Genomic DNA, 9,986 nt, shown 5'->3' on the forward strand with positions numbered 1-9,986 from the left:
TGCAAGATAATTTTAATAACTGTATTTGTTATTTAACCTTACAAAATCATCTTATTTTATAATGTCTTAGAGCAAACCACATTCATAAATAAAGAGTCTGCGATGTACTGTAAACATCGCCAAATTGCAAAAATGTGCATTTACAAGTATGTACTGTACGTACATGAATTCGTAAATTTAGATTACTTTTTTGTGTACTATATTAAAAACTAAAATTTATTTGTTTGTAAGTTTAAAACAGATTCTTATTAACCATATATTATTAAAAATTCATTTATAAATAAAATACAAAACCGGGAATGGTTATTTGTGGTTAGCCTAGTGACAAGTAAATTCGACTTACGTTGTTTTTCGACTTAGGTGCCTCTTCTGGAACCAATTACCGATGTAAGGCGAGGTATAACTGTACAATGAAAAAAGAATAATTAATAATTATAATAATCCACTGTTAAATCTTCAAGACATTTCAAAAAAGAAGAGAGAAAGCTAATTGATATGTGGAAATTTATCTGATTTCAATATATATTATTTCAATTCTTTATTTAATTTTTTATTTTGGTTTTCTGTTTAGATGTATTATAACTTATATTCAGTTTTTTCCTCTCTAATCTATGCTAATGTAAAATTGTTCAATTCTTTATACTGTATATAAAAGGATCATGTAATAATTAATGATCAATAATTGATCATTAATTATTACATGATCCTTTAATTATTACATAAAAAAGTATGATGTGAGTGGTTCTTACTAACATTTTTACAGGTGCTCCACATAGTCTCAGGCCAAGTGTCTGGCAGTTATCATACTCCACTGGCAGAACTGTTTTTAACAGATAGAGTGGATGGACTACTCTATTGCAACTAGAATTACATCTACACAAATTCTCACTAACCTGTCAAAACAGTCCAGCATTTGTCAAACTAACATCTAATGTTTTTGATCTACTCCAAAGGTCTTTCTTAAGAATTTCTGTGGAAGTCATCCAGTTTTGAGTAGAGTAACTGTTAATATAATTACATCTGTTGACAGGAATAATTTAATTCATAAAGGCTCCTTTAGTTTCTGGAAAAGGTCAAAATCACAGGAAGACATGGTGGGTGAATAGGGCAGATGGATCTCCCTATTCACCCACCCCATTTCTGCAGCAGTGCTGTTGCCACACCAGCAATATGGTAGCAAGCATTTTCATCTTCAGAATTAGCTGTTATTGCTTATTGCACAAGTGAATGTCTCTTGGGGCAAAGTGCATGGTTCAAGGAATGTTTTATATGATAGCAATTCCTATTGAGAGATGCAATTCTAGCTACAATAGAGCAGTCCACACATTCTATCTATGAAAATGACTCTGCTAACAGAGTATGGTGACTGTCAGAGTATGATTTGACAATGGGTGCTATACACATGGCCAAAGACTATGTGAAGGACCTGCAAACACTGGTAAGTATCACTCATTTCATATTTTTTAATTCATTAATTGGGAAAAAGTGTTTTGTTTTTTTCCTAAAGTAAGACTGTTGATTTTATAAGGTCCCAAATAATGGAACCCTATAGTCAAGGGGTTGCTAACTCATTAGATCTGGAGCCATATTCTGGTCACTGTCTCTGGTCTCTCGTCTCTCACAAGCCGGTCGCTGATTGGCTAATCATTTGGATTAGGCAATCAGCGACTGGCTTGTGAGAGACAGTGATCAGAATAAAGCTCCTGGTTTTTCAGTTCAAGAGCAAAATGGTATTTTAGGGAACTAAGTACACCAATAGTTAGCAACAACCAATTGATTGCAACAACCAACCCTCTTCAGCTTGTTCTTTTAACCCAGCCTGATTAGGCTGGGTTAAAAAAACAAGCTGAAGAGGACAAAATAAAAGAAAAAAACAATAATACATTTTATTATGTGAGTGTACTAACACAACTGTGTTTCATAGTACAGTGGTACCTCAGTATACATCTGCTTTAGAATACGTCCAATTCGGAATACATCCTGTTTGGACGAAACAAATTTTGCTCGGTATATGACTTTTGTTCAGTATACGACTTAATTCAATTATACGCACCATCTACGAACAAGTTGCACTATCAGTGTATTAGACTAGACTAGACGTTCGCGGTGCCACGGTTTATTACTTTGTTAAATTTCTTCTGAATTTAATTTGTAAGTAAAATTTTCTTATTTTTATTAATCATGAATTGCAAAAAGGCATCAGAAAAATATAAAAAATGACTAGAATCGCAGTGGAACTGAAAAAAGAGATTGTTGAGAAATGTGAAGGTGGCATGTGTGTTCAAGATTTAACTGTTGCATACCGTATTCCGAGATGACGATATCGACAATCGTGAAAAATAAAGACATTATTAAATTTGCTAACGTTGCGAAAGGAGTTAAATCAATTTCTAAACAGAGATCAAAGACATTAGATCATGTTGAGAAATTGCTTTTGCTTTGGATAACTGAAAAACATTGTGCTGGCGACAGTGTATCAGAAGCAATTATATGCGAGAAAGCTAAAAAGGTACATGCTGATCTCATGAAAAATCAAGCAGGAAATTGAGGTGTATAAAGCCAGCCATTTTTTTACATTAGAACGGATTAATCAATTTTACATTACTTCTTATGGGAAAGGTTGGTTTGGTATAAGTCCAAACACCAGGAATGGATTAAGGTCGTATACCGAGGTTCCACTGTATTTATCTAAACAACAAAATCAATGACAAAGATCAGTTACAACCATAACTGGTACTTACAGTGTAATGGAAAAAAATCTACTTTTAAATGATAGGAAAGAAATTCCCAGTTGTTCTTTTCTTCAAGTGCAACATTGCTCCTTTATAACATAACAAGAAAACTTCTCTTTGGTTTCATGGTCAATCATCTACTTATAAGATGGGGATCACTGTAGGTTTGGGTGGTGCTGTTTCACATGATAGTTATTGTTAATTATGTTTCATATGACAGTTATGTAAATTAGTTGGTTATGGATTGGGAGTGGTTCAACTCACAGTAAATTCTCTCTTTCCTCCGAAATTGTTGAGAGTGTAATCTTTTCCTCCTAATTCAACATAACACTCAAAAACCAAATAAAATAGGAAAAAAATGAAAGTATTAGTAGTAGTAGTAGTTGTAGTATTTTGCTGTGTGAACTCCATATTAACATTTGATTTGAAAGTCTATATGTAAACTGTAAATAACAGTTTAGTTTTTTTACATTTCTATAAATTAACTTGAAAAAAACCCAAGGATGTTCTTTAGATCTGAAAATGAACAATGGGAATGAAGAACTATATATTATAATTTTAATAAAATAATAATTTCTATAGAAAATGATTAGATTAATAAAGGAATTTGATAAAATCTCAAGAAATATTTTAATTATCTAAATATATACAGCTTCTTAATTTTTTCTAAATTCTAATGGGTTGAAATTATTTCTTAAAGATATATATCATGTACCAAACAAAAATATTTTTATTACAAATTGTTATATAGATATATATAGTGTCTTTTATAATATTGGTTTAATTCTTTAAATGTTGTTTATTAATAACTGTATTTGTGAAGGCATGGAAACTTAAATCAATGAAAGTGCTTGAATTAAAGTTATTTTATTGTTTTATGTATAATTTAATATCTGTAAAGTGAGTTATTTATTACATAATTTGTACAGGAAATCCTCCTTAGTTCAGAATTCTAGGGATGAAAAAATTGCAACTTTAAATTATCAAGTTTTGAATCTAAGATTTATATCAGTGTTGTAGCGTTGGTGTCAGCCACCCGAGGCAAAGAAAAATTTCACTGTCCCCATATTTAGGTATCTCAATTTAAAAGACTAAAATTCAGTTTTGTCACAGAATAAATAATGAAAAATTTTGTGCTAGTGTTGCCACTTTTTAAAATCGCCGACTCGGACGGCAGGTTAGGTTTGTTCAAACAGAAGTTCCTGATGCATGCATATGTCATTTTGCAATGCGAAGAATAATGTGCAGTGCATGCCGGTTCTAAATCAGTTACAGTTAGCTATTAGGGAGACTCGGGTAAGAGTGGCGTAAGTAGCCTAGATGACTTAACCCTATTGGATGTTGGAGGTGTATATGAATGCGGTTGAATCATACAAGCAAAAGAAAAAAAAAAGGGGTCGACAGGTTGGGCACGATATCCCCAGGTAAAATTAATAGTTCACCCGGACGGTGGTCGATTCCCGGACTCTCCAGACAGTAACACTATTCCGTGCTCATTTCAATCGGTCCGAATCATAGGTGCGACGAAACTATGAAATGAAATGGTTCAAATTTTTACAAGATATTATTATTATTTATTGTGAAATTTTGCCGCCCCCTAAAAAATGCTGCCCGGGGCAGGCTGCCCCTGCTGCCCCCACTACACTACACCACTGATTTATATATATCTGTACACTATGCCAAATGCCACATAACTGATGTACAGTAGAGCCTCGATTATCCGACTCAATTGGGGACTGGGGTTGGTTGGATAATTGAAAAGTCGGATAACCGAAAAGTATGAAAAAATCCATTATTAGTGTAGTATATTATTATATCCCATGTAATTAGTTTATTAGTATATCACTAGTAACCTACTTCACGTTGAATTTTCATCGATGTTAAGCGTAACAAAAATTTTTTAAAATAATAATCGTCGCTATTGTATCATTAAAAATTAGAAAATTAAGCCTTGTTTAAATACTGGCTCCCTTTCATGGTCGATCTAGTGTTGCCAGGTAAAACACGTAAAAATAATATTAAAGTAGCCAAGACATAGCCAAATATTGTAGCGCCACATCACTAGCGGACATTTGAAATTTGCCGACTAGGACGGTCGGTTAACCGAGGTGACGGTTAATCGGGGGTCGGATAATCGAGGCTCTACTGTAATTTATTAAGTAAACAGAATACAGTTATATACATGTACAGGATGCTATTTTTGTTAGTTAATAATAATAATAATATAAATTTGAAAGTAAACAGCATATGTCCAGTGAGAACCTCACAGGTTGTCAGATAAGTTGTTATAAAAGTAAAGCAGAGTTTCTCAAGATGTAGCCCAAATTATTTTCAAAATAGCCCAAAAAATAGCAAGTTGGCCAAATGTAGTAGCCTAGCCCTACAAATATCTCAGTCTGCTGTTTATAACTCAATCTTGCAATTCCAAAAACTAATCGTATTTTATGAGATATGAGAAAAATAGGGTAGTCCAAGGTGACACCTGAAAATGTATTACTGTAAAAGCAAAGCTATATTGACCAGATCAGAGTTGTTTTTCATTTATTGTTCTCTTATAGCATGTGTTTTGTGTTTTAATTTAATTAAAATACTAGTAGCAATTATAGCATTAAAATTATATGGCAAATTTATGTAATAATTTTTTCTTCAGTTGTAGGTAATGAATTCATTGACCCAAAAAACCCCAATTAGTCTTCTTCAAGAACAATGTGCTCGATTAGGGATGACTCCAGATTACAAATTAATGAGTGTAGAAGGAGTGGTGCATGCACCTGTTTTTATGTACAGAGTACAAGTAGGAGATGAATCAGCCACTGCAACAGGTCAGAGTAAGAAGAAAGCAAAGCATGCTGCAGCTAAAGCTATTCTTGAAGTATTAAGTATGAAGGGATTCTTTGGTGAATTAGGATTGTATTCAGATGGTGTCCCAATTGATATCTCTTCTCTCGGTTCTGAAAAGTAAATTTCACACTTTTGATTTTTTTAATATTTAATAGTTTAAATATATTCATTATATAAAAATAAATTATGATAAATTAATTTTCCAATAATTAAACAGGGAATCTACCCAAAGCTCAGTAAATGAAGATGGAATACCAGGAAATCCTGTTGGAAAGTTACAAGAACTGTGTATGAAACATCGCTGGCGTCCTCCATATTATGAAACAAAAAAAGAAGAAGGTCTTCCACATGAAAGAACATTTGAAATTGCATGCTATGTAAATGAATTTACTGAAATTGGTAGGATTTTAATTTGCTTTGTTCCAAGACAAGAGATCTGCTCAAAATATAAATTTACAAGAACATCTTAAATAATAAAGTTAATATAACTTTAGTTTTAGTTTTTTGTATAAAGTGACAATTAAGATAGTTCATTAGAAATTAAAAATATAATGATAACAATTATAGTCTCTGCTGTATAATTTTAACAAGGAAAGTACACAGCTGTCTTGCCACCGATTTTGATGAGTCTTGCTATAGAACAGCTGCATTGAAAATAAACACATGTTCAAACATTTGTGTGACCGGGTCTTTGTGTGATAATTAAAATATTGAGCTCTAAAATTTCAAAATTTTTATAGTATAGTTCTTAAATGGAAAAAAGGCCTTTTATTTGTAGTTCCAGGTGGTATAGCTGCTAGCATATTTACTCAAAATCAAGAAGTTTCAAATCAACCAGTGTACTATTATTATTTTTAAAAAATAATTTTAAGTTTTGTATTTTTTATTATTTTTAATATGCAGTAACTTACAAAATATTTTTTAAATATATTTTATTTCTATAACATGAATAACAGAATATGAAAATTGAAAATAGAGAGGTTGTGGCTGAAGTTTTCATTTGTAAAACCTGAACGTCGAGCACTGCCATCTTGTAATCCTAGAAGTTTGACAATGGCGTTTGGAACATCAATCACGGCAAGTAGAAGTTCAGCTTAAACATCTGCATTTTTCTGTGTTTTGGGTTAAAATTATGACATATTTTATTAAAATAATGATTATTTAAGCATTTGTGAATAACATTGTAAAGAAACAGATGATTTTAATCCAGAAATTATTTAATTATTCAATTCTTTTGCAAGTTATGTGAAGTGCCTATAGAATTTTTATATATTTGTATTCATAATAGCTTATCATAATTCTGTAGAAGTAGGTTTGTTCTTTCATGACATCTACCATCAACAGTGTAATACATTTGTAAATTTTTTAAAGTAATTTTCTGAGCTGCTTTCAGATAAGCCACTACTTCTCTCAACAAAAGTATGTCATGAGAACAGGCAAAACGCATTGGAATTGTCCTACTATTATATCATATGGTAGGAGACATGATGCTAATTAAAGTCAAAAATAATTATTTAGTGTTATTAAACATCTTCTAAATATTTTTAAATAGTTTAATTTGTTTATTTACGTCCACTGGTAACCTTTGTTGCTCTTGATTGTTTCCGCTATTTTTCAACAATATCCTATGAATCAATGTGTGACGTGAACATGAGGCACAACATGTTTTACTTGGAGTTCAAATGTCAAACATGTACTTCTGCTTGCTGTAGAAGTTTAAAGTTTGAACTATGGCCGCAACCTCTCTAATAAGTAAATGCAGATTTTCATATCAATATTATATATTTTTAAACTTATCATGTTTTTGAAAGAATTACTTACAATGTATTGGATGATACAAATTATAAAAACATGAAATAAACAGATACAAGTGTTTAAATAATAGTCACATCCTAATTGTATTTGTAAAAGGATTGTGGAATTGGTGAAAAATATATGACCCACTTCTCATTTTGGAAAATAAGGTGAAATTTAATGTACAAAAATTCAAATTGTGTTTATAACTATTATTAATTTCAACAAAACTTAACTTATTTTAATTATTTAGATTTTAATGTTTTTTTTTAAAGTGAAAATGGCAACAGAGCATATAACTTTATGTGAAGAAATTCTGTTCATGAATGCATTGCCATTTGAAGTCATTAAAGTATTCTTTGTAAAGTGCTTACATGTGTAGAAAGTGTCTGTTTTTATCAGGGTTGTGGAGTCTGAGTCGGAGTCGTGGAGTTTTGGTGTTTTAGCCGGAGTCGGAGTCGGATGGTAAGGAAGAGTCGGAGTCGGTAGATTTTTATGCGACTCCACAGCTCTGGCAGGACTGTGGACTCGGAGTCGGAGTCGTGGAGTTTTGGTGTTTTAGCCGGAGTCGGAGTCAGATTGGTAAGGAAAAGTCAGAGTTGGAGTCGGTAGATTTTTACGCGACTCCACAGCCCTGGTTTTTATGATTTGTATCATCTGATGCCTTGTAAGTAATTCTTTAAAAATATGCTAAAAGTTTAAAAATAAACAATATTAATATGAAAGTCTACATTTATTTATTTTGACATGAATTTTTACATGAATTTAACAGAATACAGAGTTCTGTTAAATTCATGTTATAGGAATAAAATATTTTTCTTGTATTTTTTATTACTATAATAAACACTAAGATTTTTTAAAAATATTATTATTATTATTATTATTATTATTATTATTATTATAATTAATGGTACACTGACTGATTCAAACCTTCAACTTATCCATTTCAAGCCAGATATGCTAGCAATTACACCACAAACTACAAATAAGGGATCCTTTTTCTCTGTTTAAGAAGTATACTACAGAAATTTTGAAATTTTAGAGTTTAATATTTTGATTGTCAATACTCATTCTCACAAATGCTTGGACATGTGTTCATTTATTTTCAAGGTAGATGTTCTGTAGCAAGACTCATCAAAACCAGTGACAAATCAGCTGTGCCCTCCTCTTGTAAGTTATATGAGACTTCAATGTTAATGAATATTAAAAGTAAAGATTTATAAAATTCATTTTACTGTTTTGCTTCAAAAAAATAATTTTAACTATGTCTCATAGTAAGAATTTTCTTCTTTCTACCAATAACAATTAGTTTTATAATTTATTCACTTTATGACTTCACTAATTTGATATTATATCTAAATATCAGATATGTATTGCATTTAGAGTGGTTTATGTTCATTTATTTTTAGATTTAGACTATGTATAACTAATCTAATTATTTTCACTTGAATTAAATTTATTCTGAGACTTATTTTATGAAAAATAAGAGTTAACTGGAAAGATATTAGAGAATTTCCTGCTGTCAAATATATTGGGTTGTTTGGAAAGTAATTTCATTTTTTTTTTACCACTAGATGGGTTAGCTGTATTTTTCCCACCATTTTCATTCTAAATGGTATTATCATTATATATTTTGACAGCTAGCATTTTAAGGCTTATTTGTAAAAAATTTTGTTTGATTTTGTGCAATTGTTTATTTTTTGTGTCCTATCAACTATGGAAGATTGAAAGCAGCATTTTCGGCATGGTTTGCTCTTTTATTACCGAAAAGATAAGAATGCTGTTCAAGCGAGAAAAAAATTGTGTGATGTGTATGGAGATGTATTGACAGAACGACAGTGCCAAAACTGGTTTACAAAATTTCGTTTTGGCAATTTGAATATTGAAGATGCACCATGTTCTGGATGGCCAGTTGAAGCCAGTGAAAACAAAATAAAGATACTGATTGAAGCAAACTGCCGAATAACAACATGTGAAATCACTGAGAGATTAAATTTGTCAAATTGAACTGTCTATGATTACTTGAAACAAATTGGTTTCATTTCAAAGCTTGATATATGGGTTCCACATGTTCTTAAAGAGAGTTGCTCTCTTTGGTGGGATTTTAAGGAAATTTTTTTTTGAGCTTTTACCAGACAATTTAACAATTGATTCGAGAGTGTACTGCCATTGAGTAAACAAATTGAGTAATATCATCAAACAGAAAAGAATTGATCAACAAAACAGGTATAGTGTTTTACCACAATAATGTCAAATTTCACACAAGTTTGGTAACTCGTCAGAAACTGTTATAACTTAGACGAGATGTGCTATCACACTAACCGTATTTGCCAGATTGAGCACACTCAGATTATTACTTGTTCCGGTCTATACAAATTTTTTTTTAACTGTAAGATATTTACTTGAAATAACAATGTAAAAAATCACTTGGATCAGTTTTTTGTAAGCAATGATTGAAACTTTTATGAATGTGAAATCATGCTACTACCAGAAACGATGACAACAGGTATTTGACCAAAACGGTTGATATATAATTCAATAAAATATTTATTTATTATAAAAATATTTTTTTTTTTTTTCAATGGAAAAAAACGAAATTACTTTCTGAACAACCCAATA

At 31.1% G+C, this 9,986-nt stretch overlaps 1 protein-coding gene across 5 annotated transcripts in view; it reads left to right on the plus strand.

Moving 5' to 3' along the window:
- The window catches only part of LOC111618414 (RISC-loading complex subunit tarbp2-like), a 52,218-nt gene that overhangs the window by 19,882 nt on the left and 22,350 nt on the right, over positions 1-9,986 (plus strand). For all 5 annotated transcript variants that reach the window (XM_023359951.1, XM_023359949.1, XM_023359948.1 and 2 more), the window contains 2 exons: positions 5,383-5,690; positions 5,791-5,972. In XM_023359951.1, the coding sequence (XP_023215719.1) occupies positions 5,392-5,690; positions 5,791-5,972 (481 nt within the window). In that variant the 5' untranslated portion in view covers positions 5,383-5,391. The remainder of the gene's footprint in view (positions 1-5,382; positions 5,691-5,790; positions 5,973-9,986) is intronic.

The sequence above is a fragment of the Centruroides sculpturatus genome, unplaced genomic scaffold, assembly GCF_000671375.1.
Source record: "Centruroides sculpturatus isolate CEXI.00-Female unplaced genomic scaffold, Cexi_2.0 scaffold10, whole genome shotgun sequence".
Lineage (NCBI taxonomy): Eukaryota > Metazoa > Arthropoda > Arachnida > Scorpiones > Buthidae > Centruroides > Centruroides sculpturatus.